The following is a 25,734-nucleotide window of genomic DNA, read 5'->3' on the forward strand; positions in this document are numbered from 1 at the left end:
GCCACCCAGGTATCCCTACATGAAGCATTTTTAATGTCAGAAGGCACATGTGAACTCATTTAACAGTTTTCCAGAGCACATCATCTTCACGCCCTTCCAAGTTGTTTGAGATACAGCATTTTCAATTAATTTTTCCATAGGTAATACTTTGACAAGTTCAAAAGTAAAAAACATGTAAAATGCTCTCCAGCAAAGGGTCTGTCCCCAGCCTTTGCCCCCTCTGCCCACTTCCTACTGCCTTTTGTCCCCAACTGGTGGCTGTGTGTTGTTGCTGTCATTGCTTTAGGCATGTACAAGAAAATACAAACATAGCTTAATTTTCCACCTTTTTGAAATAGAAAAGGCAGATGCTATACATACTGTTCTTCATACTCTTTATTTTTTGCTTGACTCATTCATAGTGGTGATATTTCCATAGCAGCCCATTAAGAATGAAGACTCATTCTTCTTCACAGCTGCAAAATGGTCCACTGCTTGATTGAACCATCATTTATTTAGAGTTACAGGACCTTGTAAATTCTCCTGGGAATTGTGTCCCAAGCCACCAGCTACATTACATCAGGACAGGTTGGGTACAATAGTATTGAACTAAAAGCCAGTATTTACAGAGCATTCAAAGTGTTTTATACCTATTAGCTCTTTTACTTGTTTGTTTATTTTTAAAGTAAGCTCCATCTCCATGCCCAGTGTGGGGCTTAAACTCAAAACCCTGAGATCAGGGCAGACCCGGTGGCTTAGCGGTTTAGCGCCGCCTTTAGCCCAGGGCATGATCTTGGAGACCCAGGATGTAGTCCCACATCTGGCTTCCTGCGTGGAACCTGCTTCCCCGCCCCCCCCCCCCCCCCCCCGCTCTGTGTGTGTGTGTGTCTCAATAAATAAATAAAATTAAAAAAAAAAAAAAACCTGAGATCAAGAGTCACAGGCTCTACTGGCTGAGCCAGCCAGGTGCCCCTCCTATTAGCTCTGTTACTCTATGCACACACCAGTATTGGGAAGTAAAAATGAGTATTATCTCAAGTTAAGGAAAAGAGTGGCACTTGTTCATATCATTTGGAAACTAACTCTCAGGAAAATTATTAATGTGACTGCATTAATTTTTGAAGTCTTAGATATTTAGTAAAAGGCCAGACAGAAAAACGTTTAGGTTTTGCTGGCTCTTGTAGCTACTTAGCTCTGCCACAGATGTTACATAAACGAGTGAGCGTGGCTGGGTTCCACTCAGTCTTTGTTTACAAAAGCAGGTGGACAATCAGATTCACCAGTCCCTGGCATAAGTAATCCAGCAATATCTTGAAGAGCCTTGAAGAGCCTTATGGAAGGTAAGGCTAGAATGATTGGTCTTGTGGGCAGGTCCGGCCTTGGTCTGGCCTTTGTGGCTAGACTAGCCCACAGGCAGCTTCTCATCAATAGGCAGTGGGGATTTCAGCTCCTTAATTAACCACTTCAGATATCCTACCACCGATTATTTTTTCCTGTTTCTGTTCTCCTTGTCCATTGGTTGTTGGGAGGGAGGGTAGTTGAATATGCTCTGCTATCTCCTCTGTCCTTGAAAATAAATGCACATGTTCTCACGACTATTGGCTTCAGAAAATTACAAAACAATACATGTGAAGATATCAGATAGCATCAAGAGAGCCCTGGGTTAGCCCACAGAAGTGCCTTTTTCTTGATCTGGTTTGACCTACATGTGGCCAACTGGCCAAACGTGGTTTCTGTTACCTTCCAGGGTGAGCCCTTTCTGAAATGGTTATTACAACTTCAGCAGCATATTGGTACAATCATCTCCCAGTATGGATTTTTTTAAAAATTTGACCTAAACATGAGAAGGCAAGTTTTACTTCCCACAGATGGGGAGCCTGCAGTGAAAAGGTTGGAGGAAGTGTGTCCTGCCTGGGAGAGAAGGTTGTGGTCCTCATGTTCCTTTATCCATTGGGAGTGACAAGACTGTTGATTTTACAGATGAGCCTCATGCATGATGTGATTAGAAGACTGCATGTTTTCTTTGCATGACTTAATGAAGGCTGGTTTATGGTATAAGTAGTATTTCACCTAGAATACTGAAACATCAGAGACACTGCAGCTGTAAAGGGAATATTCTACATGCAAAATCAACCTGCATAACCTTAACAAAACAGACCAGTAGCTTGTGTTCTCAAAACTCATCGCATTTTCCAGTAAAGTCAGTATTCCCATGCTGTGGCAAATCACAGAGCTTTTAACACAGAGACTTTCTCTCCGGGGTCAGGGCCTGACTGAGTTGGGTCTCTTTCTCTTGCAGGCATGACAGCAAGTGCAGTTGCAGCTTTAATCCTCATGACATCCTCCATCGTGTCCGTGGTAGGCTCCTTGTATCTGGCCTACATTCTGTACTTTGTGCTGAAGGAGTTTTGCATCATATGCGTCATCACGTACGTGCTGAACTTCATTCTTCTTATCATCAACTATAAACGACTAGTTTACTTGAACGAGGCCTGGAAACGGCAGCTGCAGCCCAAGCAGGACTGACAAACGGATGAACTCTGGACAGACAGTCGGAAGTCCCCTTTGCCATTAAGTTTATTTTGCAGCAGTTTTTGTTTTGTTTTGTTTTGTTTTTTGATTCTTCACAACAGACACTTTCCCCAAGAATCTTAAACTGATTTTTTAAAATCCTGTAAATTAGAAGGGGCCCTAGCTATTTTCTGTGTCAATCTTTCATTTTCAATATGGATACAAAAAAAAAAAAAAGGAGCTGCCGAGCCAATCAAAGACAAGCTTTAACTTTACTTTGAAGATATTTCTGAGATAATGAAACGTAGCCCTAGCCCCCCTGCCCATGATTGTCAAGTGAGCAACCATTGCTAGTAATTCTCCAATGTGTATAAATTCAATTTCAGGTATAACAAATGTGATCATGACATGAAAATATTTTAGAATAGATACTGTATTAAATATTGCCATGTTTACAATATGTAATATGTTTTTAGCTGATGGATTGAAACATGTAGATTCCACTAGAATCCATCTATGTGACGTTTGTAAATAAAAGAAACATTGGATCCATCCTGCAGAACTTACTGGACAGCTTAGCCGAAGTGTAGCAGTGAAGAATTGGCAGCCTGACATTGACTGAAGAAAGAGGGACAATAGTTAAGTCCACACAGAGCATCTTGAGAAAAGTACTGACCACTGTGGGTCCGGCACTGACGGCAAAAATAGGGTAGTCGGTTCCCGTTCGTCTCCTTCCTCCAAAGGGAAGAAACTAAATTTGAACGTTCAAGTCAGAAAACTGGATCAGTTAGGACCTTAAAAGTAAGTCATGTGAGCAGACCTTCACATCCAAGGCCTCCAGGACACTAAAGTTGGGGAAATGGGGTAGATTTCTTTGGAGAAAAGCTGGAAATATTAATATGGCATTTTTAGATAGTTTCTTACAGTAGCTGAATTTTCATGCAGATCTCTTTCCTTAACATTGGTGCCAGTTGACCAGACAGTATTAGGACCTTGAAATAACCAGTATAAGCCCAGTTGCTCCGGAGTAGGATTGCTCTTGGGTACCTCCGTAGTATTTCCTCCTGTTTCATTCTGCACTAATTGGATGTCTAGTTTAATTGTTTTAGAGTCAATATTACAGTTGTAAATTTTAGGGCTGACATGCTGCTCTGTTTACTCCGTCGGGAGTAGTGCAGGTAGAAATAGCTGAAGGCGAAGTACACAAATGGTGTCACTGCTCTTCCTGGTAACTACGCAAATGCCTCGGTTTTAAAGGTGATGTGAATAAACCCAAATGAAATTGTGACAATATGTTTCTCTGGTTAACACCTTATATCAGAATGTTAAAAGTGCCTTCTGTCTTAAATCTCAAACCAAATATTTTATGTGTTGAACTTGGGCAGAAGTGTCCTTCCTTCCTCTTACCATGACGTAGAAAACTTGCATTATTCTCTAGAAAGGTTCTGTATGATCATTTTATTCCTTAGATTGAAAAGTAGTAGCAATGTTTTTGCTTCCAATTAATCATTATGTTAAAAATAGACTGGTAACCATCGCGTACTTTAACAAGCCGCCTTTTTTTGAAGGGAGGGGACAGGCTCTGCTCTGTAAACCCTAATGTGTAAAGTCAGCAACTGTTCAGCAGTTTCCAACTAACTGTCCTAATTGAGGCAATGTATTTTTCTGGCCCAAGGCAGGTAGAAAATCAGAATTGTAATGAACTTTCACCCGGTTTTAACCAGTTTTGTAAAAGCTGAATTAGGATTTCAAGGCTTCTGTTTTCCCATGAATGTGAATATTTCGATGCCTGTCTTATGATGTATGTATTGTTGTCGTTGCTGTAGTTAGAGAACTCCAGAAAGCACTGGACTGGATGTCTGGTGTTCATGGAGAAACAAGTCCTGCTGTTGCAGGGCTTGTGCACCGAGGTCATCTTGTGGCAGTGCTTTCAGTTCTACCCAGCAGCTTCCTGGTTCTTTCTTCTAAGCTAGAGTGGAAATGGTTAACCGTGAAGACTTCTGTGGTATATACAACACTGGTTGTGCTAAATAAGTTCCTCGTGTCCCAATTTAAAATGGTTTTTCATCCTATTTTGTATCAATCAGCAAAGTATAGTTAAAGCTTGTCTTGATGCTGCGTTCTTGCGAATGTCTTCAACTCTTACATGGTCAAACATAAAAATGTCCTGCCAGACCCTTCAAGGTTTTCCTTTGCTTTCCTAATAAGCCTTGGGGAAAACACCACTGTTTCAGTTGTACAAAATATTTGCCATGTTCCTGTAACCCCAGTAGAATTAATGGGTTTTTTTTTTTCCCTCACTGAGCAATGAAAGTGTGCCGCCTGAAATAACAGCATTTTAACGCCAGTATCTCGGTAAGCAGCGGGACCCTGGTGGAAGAATTTAGGCTCCCCTCTACATCCTCTCTTCCACCCCAAGGAGAAAACACCATGCTGTAAGATTGTTCAGATTGTTATGACTTTTAGACTCAATATTTAAAACACTGCAACATTGCTAGCCACCAACATTGAAGAACAAATTAGGGGGGAGAAGGAGTCAGATCTATGGGTTTTGCAGTAATTCTACTCTTCTTGTAACAAATGAAGCCCCTTATTTACTTGGTAGTCCTATCATTTGAAGAAATTGGAGAAGCTGTCATTAGATGACAAATTCTAGGGAAACTAGGTGGTTTAGAGAATTCAGTTTTTTGTTGCAGCTAGGTGCTTTCTGCGAAGGTAAACTGGTGAAATAACTCAGGTTTAACTAGCTGCGTGCCAGGAAATTACTTCTACTTGATGTCCGTCACCTCTCATTAAATCCGTTACTTTTAAAGATGTTGAAAAACATTGACTATGTTCATACAAAGATCTGTCATTTGGTGCAAGAGATCTTTGGACCCTACTCAGCAGGCTATAGGACCAAGACTCCAGAGAAATTAAAACTATTTGTTGGCTTTAGTTTGCTTGTACTTCATTCATAAGATTATCAGCAAACGTGCAAAGCTATCTTCAGCAACTACTTCGTAACAGATTGGAACCAGCACAGACATGAGTGAAAGCTGGCAAATCTTGTCTTGAAAATTCGTGTTAGACAAATGCCAACAAGAAATCCACTGTCATTTTTGGAAACCTATTTTAATGGAATACCTAACATGCAACCTTTGTCCTGGTATTTTCCCCCAACACACAAGCATTGGTGGAACATCTCTATTCAGCAGCATTTCCGATTCCTGATCTGTGAGAACCACCCTTCAATCAAACAAAAGGGGCAGGGGTGGGAATCCAGGCTACTTGGTTAATTTCTTTTTTTTTTTTTTATAAACTAGCCCAGAAAACGTGAAATGTTTTATATAAAACTGTATTAAGCATGGCCTAAGTATTAGGTGTATGATCTGTATAGTATGTTCCATCAAAAAATATTTATTACTAGTGCTTTAAGCTCCAGAGTAAACATTCTTTAAAGTGGAGTTCACTGGGCAGACTTCCCCCTTTAATATAGATAGAATTATTCTTTATCAGAGATTTAGGACACAGTTTTGCTAACTGGTAAAAACAAATGTAAATATGTAAGAATGTTTATTTGTTGCACATAACTTTTTTGGTATAAAATAAATGTAGACGTTACCTGTGGAAGCTGTGCTGCCATCCTTCTTATAGTTCAAACAAGGAGCTGAAAAGAATCCAGTCTTCCCCCCCCCAAAAAAAGAATCCAGTCTTCCCATAAATTTTCCTTGAAGCTGACACATTAACTCCATTTTTACAGATGCACTGAAATTGATTCTTTTCCCTGAAATGCAGTTTATGGAGAACACATGCAGAATTCTTAGAGATTCTAGTTCATGGAATTTGCGTGGGCTTATAATGTGTGTGGTTGTCAAGAATTAGTGAAAAAGAAGTTAGTGCTCAGAGTTGTATAAGCACACCAAACATGCTGTCAGCTCTTGCCCACAGCTTTTGCTCCCCCTAAAAGCGCTACTCTTTTTTTTTCTTTTTTTCCTTTTCTTTTTTTTTTTTTTGCTACTCTCCTAAAAAAGTAACTAACATCTCCAAGGATGATGAATCCACATAAAATACAGTTCAGCCATGTTTTAGTGACTTTAACAAGTGCCTCTGTGATAGAACCTTGGGACTTAGGACATGGCACTTACCCCTAACTTGTCAAACGTTTAAGTGTGTCTGCTCTGTGTAACCTTTTTTAAATGTCAAGTAAAAAATTATATATCATTCCTAGACATTAATGTAACACAAAACCTGATGCCTTCAAAGAACGTAAGTTCAGAAACGTGTAAACCCTAGAATCTCTAACTTCATATCTGAACCAACTACACTCACATTTAAAAGTGGTCAATGGATGACCACTAAAAGGAGGTTAAATGGTCCTTACTGTTCCCTTCCTGCAAGAAAGGAAGGATTAAAAATAGGCATGTGCTGAGATGTGTGGAATCAACCACAAGTGAAGTGAATTAAGTTCTGGATTAAGAACCACGTTGGTTCATGGTCCTCTGTATTTGACTAGACACCAACAGGAGTCTTTTTCCAAAGCACGGAGCTTTCAACCAGGACTGACACCTTAGGAACAGTGTACCTTCCTTGCCTTACTGGAGCCCGTGGGAGAGGAGGACTATCCCCTAGGAGCAGGGCAGGTGCCACCACCCAGAGGTACAAAAGATCCCATCAGTCACTGTAGTTTAACGCCCTTCTGTCCCTCTCTGTCAAGACTAGACTATGGCTGAGGTGGGACTAAATGTCTGGAAGAACAGGTAGTCTCTGACATTCCCCAGCTCCTGTCTTCTCATTTGTCAGCTTAGCTTTGTGGGACCTGGTATGCAGACCTGGCTCCTTATCCCAGCAACAGCACCTTCTGTCTATGCCGTGGGCCTGGAGCTCCCCTGCGGAGCCCACGAGCAGTTCTCTTTTCCTCCCGCTTTGCTGCAGCAGCACCGTCGGTGACCGGCAGCCCTGACTGTGGTGTGAGTGTGGAAGGGGCTCCACAGCGAGCACACACGTCTGGGGTAGCAGCCTGACACCTAAACAGAGTTCCGGATGCTTTCCAGCCGCACAGATTATTCAACAGATGGACGGTCACTTCTTTTTTTTTTTTTTTTTTTTTTTTTTAATTTTTTATTTATTTATGATAGTCATACAGAGAGAGAGAGAGAGAGAGAGAGAGGCAGAGTGGACGGTCACTTCTAAGATGACTATTCACACACAACAAAAGCCTTTATTTCCACCTCTAAGATTCCCTTCCAGTGAATCAGTACAGGCTGCAGGCAGGAACGTCCCAGGCGGCCACATGCGGTCCATGGGGTCCGTGGACGTCGTCCCTTCCCCTCCGGGGCAGATAGAGGCTTTTCAGAGGGCGAACGGGCTGTTTTCCAAACACTGGGACTTGGCCGCGGACCAGTGGTGCCCGGTTTCATTGGCAAGTTTCCAGTACCTCTCTCGCAAAAGGAAGGCCGCCGCTTTGGGTTGTCTCTGGCGAGTGAAGATGCCCTTTCTGTTCCCTACTGCTCTCTGTGGTGCTGGAAGTGGAGGGAAAGGAGGGTCAGGCACCTGATGGGCCGGGCAGAAGAAGCAGCCTGCAGGGGCGGCTGCACGACGGCAGCAGCGTACAGATCGAAATACCGCTCCTCCCCCGAAACCTCAGCTCCCTAATGGGTTATTTCTTTGGTCTGTCACGGGGAAAACACCCCAAATTATTTTTCTTTTATCTGCAACACGAGGTTTTAAGCACGAGTCCCCAGCTGCCTGGTCAGGGGCCGGAGGCTGAGGCAGTTACCCCAGAAAGACTTGGGCTTTTCTGAAAAGACAAATCCCCCAGTGGGAGCCGGAGCCCTGGGTGGGCGGGGCTGGCTGCGCCCGCTGCGCACCTCCCTCTCCGCCAGAGAAACCAGTCTGGGTCAAGCGGGAAGGCCTTTCCCTGTAAGCAAATGCCAGGCACCGTGCCAAGCGCTTGATCAAATAAATTCCTACTTCAACCTGCACAGTGCCTTATCCCCACTTACAGGCTCATAAAAGTTAGGTAATCTGTCCACTCACACAGCTCATTTCTTGTACACGGAGCCGACACACCCATTCACGAAACTAGGCTGCAGAAGCCATGGATCCCACCGACCAAACGGAGAGGCTTGTGTTCTCATTCCTTTTTCTCTTTACCTCCCTCCTCTCCATTCTAATTTTTAATTAAACTTTCACGTTCTAAAGGCCTGTCTTTCCTTGTAAGTGTTATGTTCTAATGTCCACTACTACCAAATCCTTCCTCACCTCCCCAAATTGCTATGCTAAGTTTATGGTGTATCAGAAAACTAGCAGTACCTACAGGAACAGGAAGAAATGAGATACCTTCATTTGGAACCTAACTGAAGTGGCCCTCACCTCTCCCCACTTCAGAAAGAATGCAGACTTCAGACCCTCCCACATTCAAAACACTCTGACACTTACTTGTACTTGGTAAACCTGCCTTTTACAAGTGGATGATGTAAACCATACTGAGATACCCTAAGTTTCCCGGGCTCAGTATGCTGAGTATGCTACTCTGGCATAACAAGTGTATCCCACAAGTAAATCCAATACAAGGTCCACTTTTTTCTCACACTGTTGTGAAACCGACAAAGGTAAGTTGGTCATTTTTGCCTCAAAAGAAGAAGCTCTACCGTTTACTTTTTTACCATAAAATGATTTGGGAAGCAGGCAAGTGACTTCTGCTTGCTAGACACCACTTGGTTCTCCTAAGAAATTCTCCCGTCACCTACGTTGATTAGAGCTTCCCCGCTCGTTTCCACTGTTCTTACAACCAAATGTCCTGAACTAAAGGCCAACCTGAAAAAATGAGAAATGGTACATTCTGTAAACCAAACTGCCACTTACACTGGTCAGTCATAAAATCAGCAAAATTCCAGATGAGCTCTCCAACCACATATTCTTTGCGTTTCTGATCCAGCACCAAGTGATACTGCTCGAGCAGACCTTTCTGGTACTCCTCACTGAACATCAGAGGTGGATCCTACGGTTCAAAGCAAACGGACAATTTAAGAGGCAGAACTAAAAAAAAAAAAAAAAAAAGAGGCAGAACTTGTAGAACTGTAAACGTCAGATAAAAATAAAGACCCACGTGATGGTGACCAGAATAGCCATGCCCACAGTGGGCTGTAGTGACCCAGGACCGCTGGCACTGGTGGACAGCCAGGCTGTGATGTGGCCCAGAAGAAAGGAAAGAGATTTTCTGTAAACAACCTGAATTAGCAACTGCTTTAGCAACAGGACTTGGTATTTTCTTTACCTTACTCTTCTGTCCCTATTTAAGACCAGGACAGCCTTAAAGCTGAGTGGCAGTGGAAGTAAAAATAAGCCTTCGAATAATAAAACTAAACCTCAAGTTTTAAGTAGCTGCCAACACATAATTTGAGAACTAGCGTGACTCACTGAACTCACCTCATATCTATCTGTATCTGGTCTGGGGAAGCGGCTATTTAGCGCATCTATCCATTCCCCAAATAATGACTTAGTATGTGCTTCCATAGAGGTTTTGGCCATGAAGTGATAAGCAGGGAAGGTCAGTGTGTCCCTGCCCCTGCTGGTTCTACCCTCCAGACAGACTCAAGCTGTAGGTGTAGTGAGAGTGAGCAGCAGATTGGTTAGCAGGGGGCTGAGACACACCCCACACCGCTCCCCGGAAGGCAGCCAAGCTCCCAGTTCCCAGGAGAGGGTCCTCATGAGAGCAGAGGCCATGTCTGTGGACTTATTCAGGATTTGGTAAAGAGCTCCTACGTGTGGTGCACACTTCAAAGTAATGATCATTCAGATGTCCCGTGAGAATCTGGGGGCACTCACATCTTCAGTGTTTAAGGATGCAGCATCTCAGTTATTTTACAGGAGAACAAAACCCTGCAAGCTTTGATTTTCTGTTCCAATGAGAAGGATTACAATGTTAGATCAGATGCACTGGTAAGGTCATAGTACAGCTGAGCCATGTTTTGTTCTGGTTCCAAAGCTGAATTTGAGGGCAGGGCAATATGTAGATTTTCTTACTTTGTTTTTACTGGGAACAACCCTGCATGGCCTAATACTAGCCACACCTGGCTATTTAAAATAAAGACTGAATTAAGCTAAATCGACTCAGTCAGTCGATTTAGCCACATTTCAAGTCCTCAGTAGCCACATGTAGCTAGTGGCTACCCTTCTGAACACTGCAGAAAAATTCATCACGGCAAATGATGCAGTCAGCACTAGATCTAGCCTGAGCCTCTTCAAGATTCAGAGTTGGCCACCTTCTCAAAGATGAAGAACTGATGTTCTCATACGCTATCTCCCCCTACTCTAGCAGTTTGTAAAAGTGGCATTCTGTGTAAGCAAGATGAATTTAAGGGTATGAACAGGAGTACCAAGGATAAATACACTGTGTGTCAACAAGGAATCTGGTACTTGTGACAGGGGAGTGTGACATGGGGGGGAAGCGATGAGGGGCTTGCTGTGGTGTAAGAATCCACGGGGAAAAAATCCCCACAAGATAAAGTATCATATCTTTGGTGAGGAAATAAAAAGAGAGGAGGATGTGAAAAACTCTAGTGATTAAAATTTGCTCCGAGATTTCATTCATTTCCTTAATATTATTTGGCACCCACTAAGTGCGGACACTGCTGAGGGCTTGGGAAGCAAGGATAAACAGGATTCAGTAGTTCTCTTGAAACCACAGTCTTGCCAAGAAGAGAGTCAAAGAAATGATGACAGCATCCAGTGAGAAGGGCTGAGATAGAGGCTGAGCAGGCCTGGGGCAAGTGGGTAAACCTCCCCAAAGGGGGGACACCTGAGCAGAGACTGGAGCAGAGTAGAGTCCACCATTACAGGTGGCAGATGTGGTACTAGCAGGGGTATTCCAGGCCGAAGGAATGCCCCCAGCAGAGCAGCAGCCCACGAGCAGTGAGAACCGCCCAGTGACCAGGAGGCAAGGCAGAGGAGGAGGAGGAGGACCTGGGGTAGGCAGAGACCTCAGCGCCCTGGCCAGGAGCCGGGGCCTTCGTGTGGGGCCACGGGAAGCCAGTGAGGGGCTTCCAAGGTTTGGATTTGCTCAGGAGGCCACTCGGGCAGTTGATGGGAGGCTCTCTGGAGACGGGACCGAGGCCTGAACCCTGGAGGACCGGGGGGTGTGCGACCGAGGAGCACAGCGAGCAATGGGGAAGCCCTGTCTGGCCTGGGAGAATGAGTGGCATCGCTGTTCACTGCTTACCTGGTGGAAGCCTGCAATCGTCTCTGCCCCGTACTCGCTCTGGATTATTGGTTTCTGGTAGGTCCTATACCAGTTCTCAAACTCGGTGGCCAGCTGCAGCTGAATCACCTCCATGTGCCCATAGTCATGATACCAAGAGTAGTAACTGTTGACACAGATGACGTCCACATACGGCGCCTAGGAGGAGAGCATTACACCTGTTCACGGGCCAGAAAGCTGGAGGAGAGCACCAGGGCTCCCACACTCAGGGGCTCTTCCTATGGCGCAGGTGGCAGGGGGTGTACACCAACCCCCACACCCGTGCAGCAGGCAGAGGCAGATCTGGGACTGTGGCTGATGCTGTGGACCTGGCTGCGCCTGTACCCTGGAGGGCTTCTCTCTCTATGGCCTGTCACACTAGCCCTCCCTCACCTGGCCCTGGGGAAAGGTGCCCCACTAAAGGACACGTGCGGTCTTTCTCCTGGCAAACATCTTGGCTAAGCACCATCTGTGAGCTGGTGCTGGGGGCTGCAGGGGGCCGCACACTCCCTCCTGGCGGGAGGCAGAGCTGGTGTCTACTTGGACGGTGCTTGGGACACAGCAACCAACACCAGGCAGCCAGCTGCCCCGTCCCGCCTAATCGCCCACACAAATGCCAACCTCCAGGGCCTCCCCGGGCCAGCCAGGCCCTGACTTTCCTGGGCAAGTGAGCCCCTTGGTATGAGACAGGTGGTGGCAAAGGGCGGCAACAGCAACACAACGCCTATGGGTGGCCACACGCCCCAGATGAGGGCACCTCCTCCTGCCTTGGGGGCGCGGGCCCGGCTTCCTGGGCACCCGGGTGGGGGGGCCAGGACCCAAGGAGGCGCCGCCTGTGCTCCAGGAACAGTGTTTTGCCATGGTCTTCATGCTTCTCGGAGGGGCTGCAGGCCTCCAGGCACTCTGTGGCGAGGGCTCCCTATTCATACCCACAGAGCATTTTCCCCTGCATTCTCCCCGTGGTGTTGGCTCCTCTTGCGTCACGTTCTCTTACGGAGCAGCCTGCTGCTCCCTCCTGAAGCAGCGTTTCCTGGCTCCCGTGTTGTCCAGCTTCAGTACAACACAACACACTGTCCGAGGGGCTGCCGCACTGGGGCGGGGGTGCGGGCGGCACAGCCAGGCCAGCTGCCCTCCATCCACCCAGCCCGTGTTCCCACAGCCAGGTGACAGCGGGAATCGCTGCGGAGCTTTGTAAAAATGCAGGGTGCCACCAAGGCCTTACTGAACCAGCATCAGCTCAGAACCCAGGCATCCATACCTTCAGGAGCTTCCTTTGTGGTTGTGACAACCAGGCAGGTTTAAGGGACGCTGGACAGTGACAACGCTAAGCTCTCCTAAACGGAGGAGCGCCCATGAGACCTCGCTGTGCCAGCTTCCTCGGGTTAGGAAGCCAGTCCACCTGTCCAACAAGCAGCCAGCGACCCTTCACCTGAACACCGTCCAGGAAAGCGCTGGGGCCAGTCGCTCCAGGCTAGTCCCCGCAGCCCATGTTAGCAAGCATCACGGAAGGCGAGGGGACAAGTGGGGGAAGAGAAGTGGTGCGGAGAACCCCAGGCTCACCCCCAGGTCTGCTTCATAGTTGGAATTGGTCACAAAGGTCACGGGCCGGGAGGGGTCCAAGGCCTTGGTGTGAGCAATCAGCGTCCTGTTGGCGGAAGGCAGAAGACAAGGCCTGGTCAGTGTGGGCAGGGTCCTCTCACAGCCGTCCCTCCCTCCCTCCCATCAACCATCCCCAGCCCTGCTCCCCTCCCCACCTTGAGGAGAACTTTAGGTGAGCAAACACGTCCTTCTCACCTTAGCTCACACTGCCCAGCATCTTTCTTTCTCCCTCCCCCAATCCCACCCCCCAGAGAGTGGGCCACCCTCGCAAGGCATGCAGGCCCCCGGCACTGGGGTCCCGGGCTGGGTGCTGCCCAAAACAGCATGCGGACCCTCCAAGAAAGCTAGTGGCCCCGACGGATACTAAGTTACCAAGCAGGGGGTGCGTGAGAGGAGGAGGTCTGTGCGGGGGACACCTCGACCTCTGCAGCCTCACACAGTTTGCACAGGGAAAGGCTCCAAGCCCATTACAGGTGGCGGGAGGACCAGGAAGGGGAGCAGAGCTCTGAGAGGCAGGACATTGGCAAGCCAGCCCCAGACTCTGAAGAAACGACAGCTATGCTGAGTGGTGCTCACCAAGGAGGGACTTCCAGGGGAGGCTTCGGACAGAGGGCCCAGCCTGTGCTCAGGACTCAACCCGGGGACCCATCAGAGGCACGCGGTGCCGGTCACCCCGCTCACTGGTCAAGCCCGCATCCCTCTTCCTCACCCCGACAGCCAGCTTCCTTCTTCTTGACTCTCCTCACTCCGCCCCTCTCCCCAAGCCTAGAGTCCCAAAGCCATACTAAAGAGGAACAGGGGGATCCCTGGGTGGCGCAGCGGTTTGGCGCCTGCCTTTGGCCCAGGGCGCGATCCTGGAGACCCAGGATCGAATCCCACGTCGGGCTCCCGGTGCATGGAGCCTGCTTCTTCCTCTGCCTGTGTCTCTGCCTCTCTCTCTCTCTCTGTGACTATCATAAATAAATAAAACTAAAAAAAAAAAAAAAGATATAACCTCAACTCATAGCTACTCACAGTCTATTGAGGGGACAGAAATATATTCACTGTATCATAAGCCAATAAAATAAATATTTAAAAAAAATAAAAAAATAAATAAAGAGGAACAGCCCTTGGGGCACTGGGACGCTGCAAAGCCTCGCTGGCTCCTCAGGCCCCTGCCCGCCTCCCGCTGCCCCAGCGAGGGTGCCCTCCATCGCCCACACCTCCCCGCACCCTGGGCCCAGCGCTCCTTGCTGCCCCACCACACACCAGCCCCGCCACCTCAGCACAGCCCGCACCCCAAGGCTCTGGGCTGCGTGCTCAGAGCTCTCCTTTGCCCAGGCGGGCCCACTGCCCAGAGCCCCACATCTCCTACCCACAGCTCAGCCCACAGGGCTCCGTGCCGGGGATGCCCCCTGCTGCCCCCACAGCAAGTGAAGTCATCACGCTCTGCAGGCTGGGACCACTGCATAATTGTGAGAACACCAAGGAAGCAAGGCCCACCAGAGGTAGTAAACCCTCCCAATGCTGCCCCTAAGTGGGGTTCTGTCCACTGCCATGCCTGGGGGAGAAGTATTTAGTGAATGAGACCATGAACTTTGGACAGACTCATCCTGTCCAATGATGGAACTTTAGAATAGTTAGAATATGCACATCACTGAGAACCCTGTTAAGAACTGTGTGCCTAAGAGGAAGACATAGACATGGCCAACATGCACATGAGAAAATGCTCTGCATCACTTGCCATCAGGGAAATACAAATCCAAACCACAATGAGATACCACCTCACACCAGTGAGAATGGGGAAAATTAACAAGGCAGGAAACCACAAATGTTGGAGAGGATGCGGAGAAAAGGGAACCCTCTTACACTGTTGGTGGGAATGTGAACTGGTGCAGCCACTCTGGAAAACTGTGTGGAGGTTCCTCAAAGAGTTAAAAACAGACCTGCCCTATGACCCAGCAATTGCACTGTTGGGGATTTACCCCAAAGATACAGATGGAATGAAACACCGGGACACTGTTTATAGCAGCAATGGCCACAAACTGTGGAAGGAGCCTCAGTGTCCATCGAAAGATGAATGGATAAAGAAGATGTGGTTTATGTATACAATGGAATATTCCTCAGCCATTAGAAACGACAAGTACCCACCATTTGCTTCAACGTGGATGGAACTGGAGGGTATCATGCTGAGTGACATAAGTCAATCGGAGAAGGACAAACAGTGTATGTTCTCATTCATTTGGGGAATATAAATAATAGTGAAAGGGAATATAAGGGAAGGGAGAAGAAATGGGTAGGAAATATCAGAAAGGGAGACAGAACATGAAAGACTCTTAACTCTGGGAAATGAACTGGGGGTGGTGGAAGGCATGGTGGAAAGGGTGGTGGGTGGGGGGTGGGGGTGACTGGGTGGTGGGCACTGAGGTGGGCACTTGATGGGATGAGCACTGGGTGTTATTCTGTATGTTGGCAAATTGAACACCAATAAAAAACAAATTTATTGAAAAAAAAAAAAAAAGAATCATGTGCCTAGAAAGTCCAGTTTTATAAAATCTAACTCCTCTTTACAGATGATTCCAAAGCATCACAAAGTGGGGTTTTTTTGTACCTTTAACATACACTAAATTTCCCAGGAATGGAGACAACATAAAACGAGAGAAGAGTGTAACTGTTTTGTTTAGACCTTTACCCAGAGACACCATCTTAGAAACACATGGCAGTGAAGGCAGCACGGCCAGCGGTTAGCAGTCACCAACACGGTGCCCCCACTGTCGGCAACTGTAGCTGTGCTTTCATGGTGACTCCACATCCAGGTGCCAGCATCTGGCCCCCTCACTGGGTCTTCTGGGGAGTCAGACCCATATGTTCACATATTATTTTATAAATGAACATCTGTCCTAGGCATCTGGGTGGCTCAGCGGTTGAGCGTCTGCCTTCAGCTCAGGTCACGATCCCAGTGTCCTGGGATCGAGTCCCACGTCAGGCTCCCTGCATGGAGTCTGCTTCTCCCTCTGCCTGTGTTCTGCCTCTCTCTCTCTCTCTCTCTCTGTGTGTGTGTGTCCCTCATGAATAAACGAACATAATTTTTTTTTAAATTTTTAAAAAAAGATAAATAAATGACAGTCCCTTGTGTCACAGGCTACCTTTTTGTAACCTGAAGTTATATGTCTGAGTCTGTGTACAAGTTATGTCCAGATTTCATTTCAAGTGTGAAAAGGGGACAATGGGGCAGCCCGGGTGGCTCAGTGGTTTAGTGCTGCCTTCAGCCCAGGGTGTGATCCTGGAGACCTGGGATAGAGTCCCATGTCGGGCTCCCTGCATGGAGCCTGCTTCTCCCTTGGCCTGTGTCTCTGTCTCTCTCTCTCTCTCTGTCGCTCATGAATAAATAAATAAAATATTAAAAAAAAAGAAAGAAAGAAAAGGGGACAATGGGTCTCACCCAGGTTGAAATCACAAAGTGGTAGGTGGTACTCAGTCCCCTGAATGGGCTGTGTGCAGAGGCGCACCCAGTCGGGCTAGGAGCCAGGCTGCCTCCCAAGGCACTCACCTGCCCCCACCCTGCCTCGCCCCGGGGCTGACCTCTCATCCCCGCCTTGGCCCAGGGCCCCGTCAGGGGACTCACTTGAAGTAGTAAGCAGCAGGCTTCAGGAAGGAAGTGGGCTCATTGGCTACAGACCACAGGACTACAGATGGGTGATTCTTATCCCGACGCACCAGCTCCTCCATCACCTCCAGATGGTGCTGCAGGGACACATTGCTGTAGCTCTGGCTGCAACACAGGGAGAAAGAGCAGCAAGTCAGGGCCTGCTGCCTGGGGCAGGCTGGGCACACCAGGAGGGGGGGCACTCACACCAGCATGATGCCCACACCAGGGCTCTCGTCGATGACCACGATCCCATAGCGGTCACAGAGCTGCATCACCTCCTCCGCGTAGGGGTAGTGGCTGGTGCGGAAGGCATTGGCGCCCAGCCAGCGCAACAGGTTGAAGTCCTTCACCAGCAGCGGCCAGTCGAAGCCCTTCCCTCGGATCTAGGGGAGCGCATGGCAGAGTGAGCCCCCGGCCCCCATCCTGGTGCACTTCCTTCTAGAGCGAGGCCATGCAAGGCTCACCCCCTCAGCCGTTTCTCGGGCCCAAGCGCAAGCCCCATCAGGCAGTGGTTTCCTGCACTTTGCTGGACTGCTCTGAGTCACCCCCTATTGCTTCAGGGGCCATGGAGAAGGCGATGGTGAGGAACATCCCTCACAGCGACCCAGAGGCTACAACTCACATCGGCATCCTCATGTTTGTTGACCCCATGGAAATAGAAAGGTTTCCCGTTGATGAGGAACTGGCGCTCTGTGACGGCCACGGTGCGAATCCCCACGGGGAGAGTGTAGAAGTCCAACACAGGCCCAGCGGCCATCTGCGCTGTCAGCCTCACCTGCGAAGGCAAAGCACCAGGTGTGAGGTGTCCATGCGGGCCTGAGTCCACACAGGCCCCCTAGTAAACCGCAGTGACCCACGTCTGGGACCACAAGCAGAAATCACCGGCTTCTGCCACCAGTAAGGAGGTACCTGCTCCCTGGTGCCTGCTCTTTGAAACTGGGCCTCCCCACCAAGGATTGGGGAAAATCAATCAATTGATTGATTGGAACACTTCAATCCAATTGACCAGGAAGCTCAAAGGACCACGTGTGCCTGACCCTCTGTCCTGCATCCCCCCGCCAGAAGCCAAGGCTGTGGGGTGGGGGCCAAAGGCCTTCTGTAGCCCCCATCCTAACCACCATTACCTCCAACGAGTACAGGTAGGCGGGGTGCTCATGCATCAGGTACGGCCACCAGAGGTGGACATTGGGCACCTGCAGCCGGCCCCGGCTCCCTATCCCCTGGGCCACGACCTTGCCTTCCTCATCCAGAAGATACACTTCTAGCTGGAAGTGTTCACTGCCCTGGACAAAAATCTGGTAATCCACCAGCCCTGCAAAAGACGAGAAAGATCAAGACAAAAGAGAGAAGGACAGACACAGCCTGGGTCATGAAGAGGAGAGCTCCCTGCGGCGACCACTGAGGAGTCCACAGCCAACAACTGTATATTTCTGGATCTCAGTCTGCACTGAGAGGGGGTTAAGGGAGGGCAACACGGTGGGAAGAGACCGTGTGGATCCCGAGCTGTTCGCCCAAAGCTATGATTTTAGGCAAGCCCCACTTCTCCTTGGGCTTCATTTGCTCACAAAATGAGGTCAGACCAGATGGATGACGTCTGCTGCCCATGCCAGTGCAGACAGGCTGGATTCCAGATCTGCTCAGGTGGATGGGAAGCCTGAGGCTGAAGAGATGCTGGGAGAGCCTCTCTCCTCAAGGATTTTTCTAAACAGGGAGCAGAGCTACCTGGAGCCTGGCTAAGCAAAGTTCATGCCAGGCACCCTCACCAGTGTCTTGGTCCACACCGGTGGTGACGGTGATGTCGTCGATGTAGGTAGTAGGTGTGGTGTAGAGGAGCACAGGGCGATGCAGGCCCGCGTAGTTGAAGAAGTCAAAGTATGTGTTCTGGACGAAGTAACCCTTAGGGTACCTGGGATGGCAGAACAATGCCCAGCTGGGGCCTTGCTCTGTCCTTCAGCCTCAGCTCACATGTCTCCCTGACCTCCCAGAGCCAGGGCCTCACTTCTGCTAAGGCCACCCGGCCCCTAGTCGGAAGCCCAGTGGGCGGGGGGGCAGGGGAGCAGAGTGCTGCTCACTTGGAAGTGTCTGTCTTGTAGACGATGGTCCCTGGCGGCAGAGTGTGGGGGGTGAGCGTGTTGTTGATGGCAAGGGTAATACGGCAGGAGGACAGGGGCCCGCTCTGGACCAGCTTGCTGATGTCAGCTTCGAAGGGGAGGTGACCCCCCTCATGCTCTGCCACATGGACCCCATTCACCCACTGCAGACACAAGGAGACATGGGGAGGGAACGGCAAGTCAGTGCTAGCCACCTTAGGCACCCTTACCCAGATGGACACTACGTGAGGGCGGGGAGTCCTGCCAGCTGCCGCCTAGCTCAGGGATGGGGGAAGTGAGCGCTGGGAGAATAAATCAGGCCACAGGCTCCTGAACCAGGCCACTAACCCCAGTGTGGGGCCTGAGCATGGCCCCCATCCGCCGTGGGAGCAGGCTTGTCAGGTGACCCCTGTGAACCAGACACCCTGAGGCAGCCCCGACCACCTGCCCTGCCTGATGCTCGCTGTACTGACCACGATGGCATAGTAGTGGGCGCTGCCGATCCTCAGCACCACTCTCGTGCCTGGGTCCTGGCTCCATCGCTGGGGCAGGGTGGCCTCCCGCTCGTACCACACCCAGCCGACAAAGCTGCGCAGCTGCCTATCCTGGCCCACATCATTGAAGCTGGACGGAACTGGCATGTCCAGGGTGGGGCCCGACTGAGGAAAGAAGGCCTGGGATCAGGGCCGGATCACCGAAGACACAGGCAACCCGTCCCCGAGGGGCCAGGATCCCCCGCCATCCTGCCTGCAGAAAGGAGGCTGGACAAGACGACTTCCCCCAGGCCCTGGGATCCCAGGCCATCCCCCCTCATGACTCCACCAAGTAGACCCTGGACACTCACTCAATCAACAGTGTACAGTGAGCACCTACAACACTCTTCTAGGTCCCAGGAATAAAACTGTGAACAAGGTCTTTGCTGTCAGGTGATCAGCTCTATGAAGAATGTGGAGGGGTCAGGGGGGCCCTTTTGGGGGCCATATGGGATACCACCTCAGGACAAGCTGGCAGGACTGCATAAACCTGAGCCTGGCAGGGAAACCCTGACCACCTCAGGCAGAGAGCTAGGCACGAACAGGACAGACAGCTCAGGGAGCCTGCAAACAGCCTGGGGAAGACTTCCTGACACGCTGAAATGAGACTCCCAAAGATTCAATAAGTATTGGCTGAATGGATGGATAACCTGAGGACAAGAAATCCACTGCAAGGATGGTTTGTGCCCAGGGCTTGGGGGTGGGGGTGCAGTTCTTTCTCAGGGCAGTCTGTGGACAAGGGTGGGGCCAGGCCACAACACTGCCCAAGGCAAGAGGAACGGTGGACAGCCAGAAGAGGAAGATAATTAACTGACAGCCCCAGAGAGGAAGGCGGCCGTGTGAGGCTGCTCTGCAGAGGAAACTGAGCAGGGCACAACGCCAGCACCCAGCCTTCCATTCTTCCTCCCCGTGAGTGGGTGGCAGACACGGAGAAAAGAGGATCCAGGAGTGGCCTGGACCAGCGGCCAAACAGGCCAACTCCACCAAAGTCAGATGGGAGACCTGGGAGCGGTCCTGGGCTGCCTGGGAGCCAAGCCGCGTCCTGTCCGGGGGCCCTGGGATCGGGTCGCTCCTGCCCCTTCCTGTCCCGGGGCCCTGGGATCGGCCCGTCGTGCCCCTTCCCGTCGGGGGGCCCTGGGATCGGGTCGCTGGTGCCCCTTCCCGTCCGGGGGCCCTGGGATCGGTCCGTCGTGCCCCTTTCCGTCCCGGGGCCCTGGGATCGGGTCGCTCCTGCCCCTTCCCGTCGGGGGGGCCTTGGGATCTGTCCGTCGTGCCCCTTCCCGTCCGGGGGCCCTGGGATCGGGTCGCTCCTGCCCCTTCCCGTCGGGGGGGCCCTGGGATCGGTCCGTCGTGCCCCTTCCCGTCCCGGGGCCCTGGGATCGGGTCGCTCCTGCCCCCTCCCGTCGGGGGGCCCTGGGATGGGTCCGTCGTGCCCCTTCCTGTCCGGGGGCCCTGGGATCGGCCCGTCGTGCCCCTTCCCGTCCGGGGGCCCTGGGATCGCGTCCCTCGTGCCCCCCCCCCCCCCCCAGCCAACAGCCGTCCGGGCCGGCTCCCCGCCCGCTGGCCCTCCCCGCCCGCTGGCCCTCCCCGCCCGCTCGCTCCCCGCCGGCCCGTGCACCGAGGCTCCTGCGTTCCCGCTGCGGGGCCCGGGTGCGGCGCCCCCGTCGCCTGGACCCGCACCTCGCGCAGCGGCGCCCGGTACCACTGCTGCTCGAAGCCCTGGCGCCGGCTGTCGGAGAAGTCGGCGCGGAAGCTCCAGAGGCCGTCGAGGTCCTTGCGCTCCCGCGACGGGCTCTCCCGGGGGTACAGCATCCCGCCCTCCAGCGCCAGCCCGCAGGTCCAAAGCAGCGGGCCGAGCGCCACCCAGGCTCGCGCCGGCCCCCGAGACATGCTCCTCTCGCGGCCGCGCGTGGCCCCGACTGGCCGCCCCCGCCCCGCCAGCCGCCGGGCACCGAGGCGCGGGGGCGGGGCGGGGCGGGGCGGGGCGGGGCGGGGGCGCAGCGTCACGTGCCCCGCCTGACGCCGCCCGCGCCATCTTGGTTGAGGGCGGGAGCGCGGCACGGAGGGAGCCGGCGGCCGCCCGGTCCGCTGCGGGGCCCCGGGAGCCCGAGGGCCTGGCTCCGCGCCGGTGCCGCCGCTCTGCGCCCGCCGGGAGGGGGCCTGGGGGCGCCCGGGGCCCGGGCGATGCCCCCGCGGAGCCTGAGCCTGCTGGGCCCCGCCTCGCGGTCGCAGCCCTGGCCCTGGGCCTCCCCGTTGGCGGCGCGCGGCCGCACAGATGCGGGGGGCTCGTGCAGGAACCTCACCTGCCTGAGAGCGCTGGTATGTACCTGAGCTTGGGACGACCACCTTTACCTTCTCTTTTTTTCTCTGATCTTATACTCACGAAAGCAACCTTCTGATAATGGGTTTTAAAACTGGCAAAAGAAAAAAAAAAACGGGCAACAGAGTTACTAGGACAGTAAAGATAAAATATATTCTAGAAGCCCAAATGCTTACGATACAGAAACAGGAGTAGGATGCAAGAGTAGGTACAGGATGACCCCGGTATTGTTAAGATCACATCCACACAGTTACAGATGCGAAGTGTTGCTGCTGTTGTAGAGGATGTGCATCTTGTTTTTCCTACTTTCTGATTTTCTGAAGTTTTCTGTAGTAAATATGCATTATTATTATTATAATCAGAATCAAACCAATAAATGTGTTTTTAAAACGCTTGTTTTAAAAAAAAAAGGTAATTAATTAGAATTAGAATTTGGCCCCTATAAACTAATAAATTGATTTTTCATTTACCCTTCAGCTTTAATACATTTATTTTCTACTGTCTAACGGGGAGAGAGGAGGATAGAAAACTAATGAAACAATTTGCACACTTCTGAACCTGAAAACCAGACCCTGGTGGGGGTCTCCACCCACTCCCACCTCCACCCCCAAGTTTTCAGCCTTGTAGAAATACATGAGCCTGGAGTTGTAAACCTGGGAGTTGTCAGCTTTAAGAATGGATGAGGTCACCAAAGGAATGAAGGCCGGTAGAGCAGGGACCCAAGATGAGTCTACAGACTCCCCAACGTCATGAATACAGGAGATGAGTAGGAGGGATGGGCAGGTCCCAATCTCTTCCAGGGCAGATCCAACGCCCCTAGCATTGTCTGTCATGATCTGACCTATTCCTGGCCCTGGGACCTGAACACCCCATGTTCCTGCATGCCTCTGTGCAGTGCCTATGCCCTTCCTTTTGCCTGGAAGCCCTTCGTTCTCCTCCTATAATTCTCCAAACAGCTTTTTCCTCACATCCCTTTGGCTTCCACATCTCTTCCCCTACAGACAAATTCACTGAGGAATCTGGCCCTTGGCTTCATCCTTCAAGGGCCCTTGGCCCCTTCCCCATCCCACTTCTTGTCCCTGTGAGTAGCCTCCCCATCCTGGGCCTCAGTTCTGTGACCTCCTCTTCTTTAGTCCTTTTTCTTCCCATGGTTGCTTATTTACTGGACCACATTCTTGATTCTTTCTTTTCTGAAACCTCTCTACCTCCAAGATTCCTCCCAGACCACAATCTCCGCAGACATTCCCCATCCCTGTTGACTATAAACTTGCTCCCTTACCACCCTGAAGCTCCACTTCCTCTGCCCTCCCCATTTTTCTGGTTCTTGTGATCCTCCTCTCATTTTTTCTGGAAACCATTCTTCCACCAATGCTGCCTATCCGGGGGCCACCCACCACTCCATAGCTTTTCTTCTGGAGCATCTCCACCCCTGCCTCTCATTTTGTCTTCCTCACTTGCTGCCACCATTAACCTCACCCCAAGGAAATCTTCCCCTCTGCGACCCCACCCCCCAGCCTGACCTGAGAATGAGACCAGCTCCCTCTTTGCTGTTCCCAAATACAGGTGCACAAACACTTTGTATTCTAAGGACTCATCTGCCAGTAACTCTACAGAAAGAGAAGGAATCAGCTAACAAATATGGGCATATTCTGAGTTCCAGCTCTCATGGGCACTGTTTTCTAGCTCTGCTCTTATTACTGAGCCTTTCCTCCAAATATCTTTCAGAGGACTTGCCTGAATTGGTCACCAGATGATGTAGCCCCTCAACCTCCAGTGAACAGCTTGAGAATCCCAAGTGGTTTTGAGGGGGCTTATTCCTCCCTGTCCTGGAATAAGCCCTCCAAGGCATTTCTTCCTGTCTGCAAATTGCTAAATCCAGCCTTTTTTTTTTCAATCTTCGTTCAAGCATATTTCAGTGAGGCAATTGACACTTCAATGTGTTCTTCTTAAAACAATGTCCCAATAAACGCCATGACAAGACTGGTACTTCCCAACTGCCCTACACCCTACCTGTGGGATTATGGAGGAAAAGGAGTGGCCAGGATGTTCCTGTGAGTGAGAATCCAAAGCAGTAGGAAACTAGGAAAGGAGGGCAAACCATGTGTGGAAGGCTGCCTTGAGTAAAACTTTCCTCAGAGGTTGCATCCAGGACAAACATGAGTTCCTTGCAGAAGCAGATGAACCCTGAAGCTAAAAGTTTAAGCTTCAGGGGCCCTCGCTTGCCAAAGCCCCTTCTAAGTCTCTAAGAAGGGTGCTAGCACTTGTTCACATGGTGTCCCATCCCCTCTGCTGCCTTCAGCCAGAGTTGAATTCTCTGAAAGCTCAGGTTCACCCCGTGCTGACAGCATCCCACCTGGAGCAGGCTCTAAATTGCTAAATTCAGCTTCTTCAAGAGACTTGAGAAGTGAGGGTGAAACTCCTAATATTAATATTAGGGTATTAATAACCTAGAGAGAGGTGCCTGGGTGGCTCAGTGGTTGAGTGTCTGCCTTCAGCTCAAGTCATGATCCTGGAGTCCTGGGATTGAGACTCACATCAGGCTCCCTGCTCAGTGAGGAGCCTATCTCCCTCTCCCTCTACTGTTCCCCCTGCTTGTGCTCTCTGGCTCTCTCTCTGAGAAATAAATTAATTAAAATCTTAAAACAAACAAACCTGGAGACACTGTCATCTGAAGGGAGGTAAGTAGCACGGGATGAGTGTTTCAGCCTTTCCTCCTCTGGAGAACAACTCTAGGAGGCATTATGTGTAGTCAAGGTGTGATCTTGATAATGCACTTTGATATAGGCTTTTCCTTTTTCTGTTACCTTTCTGCTACCTTACTCCTAGTGTCACTTCCCAAATAAATGCCTGCACCTAATAGGTCTTTGTTTTAGGTTCTGCTTTCAAGAGGATCCAACTGGAAGTGGCTCTAGAAAGCCAACCATCAGGATGGGATTCTGGAACTGGACAACATTTTTGGTCATTCAGCAACAAGGGCCTGTTGTTCCTTTAGGTGGAGAGTGATAGCTCCTTGGGTGCTGAAGCATTAAAATCACTAAGACATAGTGTGAATTGCAGTAAGGAATGGATGGAGGGGAATTGCTAGATCATGCAGTAAAACTTGAATGAAATGTGAGTAAGGGTGATTATAAGGATTTTGGAATTAGCTGCTTTTGCTGAGTGCCCAGGGAACCTTGAAGAAAAAGAATGGCAGGCTCCATTCAGCCAACTAATAATATAGGGCTCAGTGAGAAAGCTTCTGGCCTCCTTGTCACTGTTTGAAGAACTCTCCTCCTGGTGTTACAGGAAGACTATTGAAAACTGGGACAAGTATTTAACCATATGGTGCCAGAGCTGCTAGACTACGGGCCCTGATAGGGAAGGAGTGAGACCTTAGAATCTGGGGCCTGGACACTTGGGTGGTTATATCTGAAAATCTTGAACCCCCAGATTTACCTGATTCCTCTAACCAGTGAAAGAAGCCCTATGCCCTTGAAAGTAGCCTCCTCTTGGGGCACCTGGGTGATTCAGTGCTTGAGCATCTGCCTTTGGCTCAAGTCATGATGCCAGGGTCCTGGGATTGAGTCCCGCCTCAGACTCCCCACAGAGAGCCTGCATCTCCCTCTGCCTATGTCCCTGCCTCTCCATCTCTAAAAAATTTTAAAAAAGAGAAGAAAAAGAAAAAGAAAAAGAAGAAAGAAAGAAAGAAAGAGAGAAAGAAAGAAAACAAAAGAAAGAAAGAAAGAAAGAAAGAAAGAAAGAAAGAAAGAAGAAAGAAAGAAAAGTAGCCTCCTCTTGACAGAAAAGTCAGGTGGAACTCCCACCTGAGGAGGATGCCCCTCCTGATCCCAACCTTTCTCCTCTCTTTGCATCCA

At 50.3% G+C, this 25,734-nt stretch overlaps 2 protein-coding genes across 3 annotated transcripts in view; one reads left to right on the plus strand and one right to left on the minus strand.

The window, feature by feature from the left end:
• The window catches only part of VKORC1L1 (vitamin K epoxide reductase complex subunit 1 like 1), a 70,485-nt gene extending 64,383 nt beyond the window's left edge, over positions 1 to 6,102 (plus strand). For both annotated transcript variants that reach the window (XM_072752750.1, XM_026017486.2), the window contains one exon: positions 2,279 to 6,102. In XM_072752750.1, coding sequence (XP_072608851.1) covers positions 2,279 to 2,447 — 169 coding nt within the window. In that variant the 3' untranslated portion in view covers positions 2,448 to 6,102. The remainder of the gene's footprint in view (positions 1 to 2,278) is intronic.
• Positions 6,103 to 7,558: 1,456 nt separating this feature from the next.
• Positions 7,559 to 21,513, minus strand: GUSB (glucuronidase beta). The gene is made up of 12 exons (XM_072752751.1): positions 21,241 to 21,513; positions 19,501 to 19,686; positions 19,010 to 19,191; positions 18,701 to 18,843; positions 18,062 to 18,249; positions 17,560 to 17,712; positions 17,142 to 17,320; positions 16,914 to 17,060; positions 13,271 to 13,355; positions 11,693 to 11,869; positions 9,337 to 9,472; positions 7,559 to 7,991 (listed from the first exon to the last, which is right to left on the minus strand). Exons 1-12 carry the CDS (start codon positions 21,448 to 21,450, stop codon positions 7,822 to 7,824), a joined length of 1,956 nt encoding a protein of 651 aa, XP_072608852.1. The 5' UTR covers positions 21,451 to 21,513; the 3' UTR covers positions 7,559 to 7,821.
• Between the last annotated feature and the right edge of the window lie 4,221 nt (positions 21,514 to 25,734).

Source organism: Vulpes vulpes, chromosome 3 (assembly GCF_048418805.1).
Source record: "Vulpes vulpes isolate BD-2025 chromosome 3, VulVul3, whole genome shotgun sequence".
Lineage (NCBI taxonomy): Eukaryota > Metazoa > Chordata > Mammalia > Carnivora > Canidae > Vulpes > Vulpes vulpes.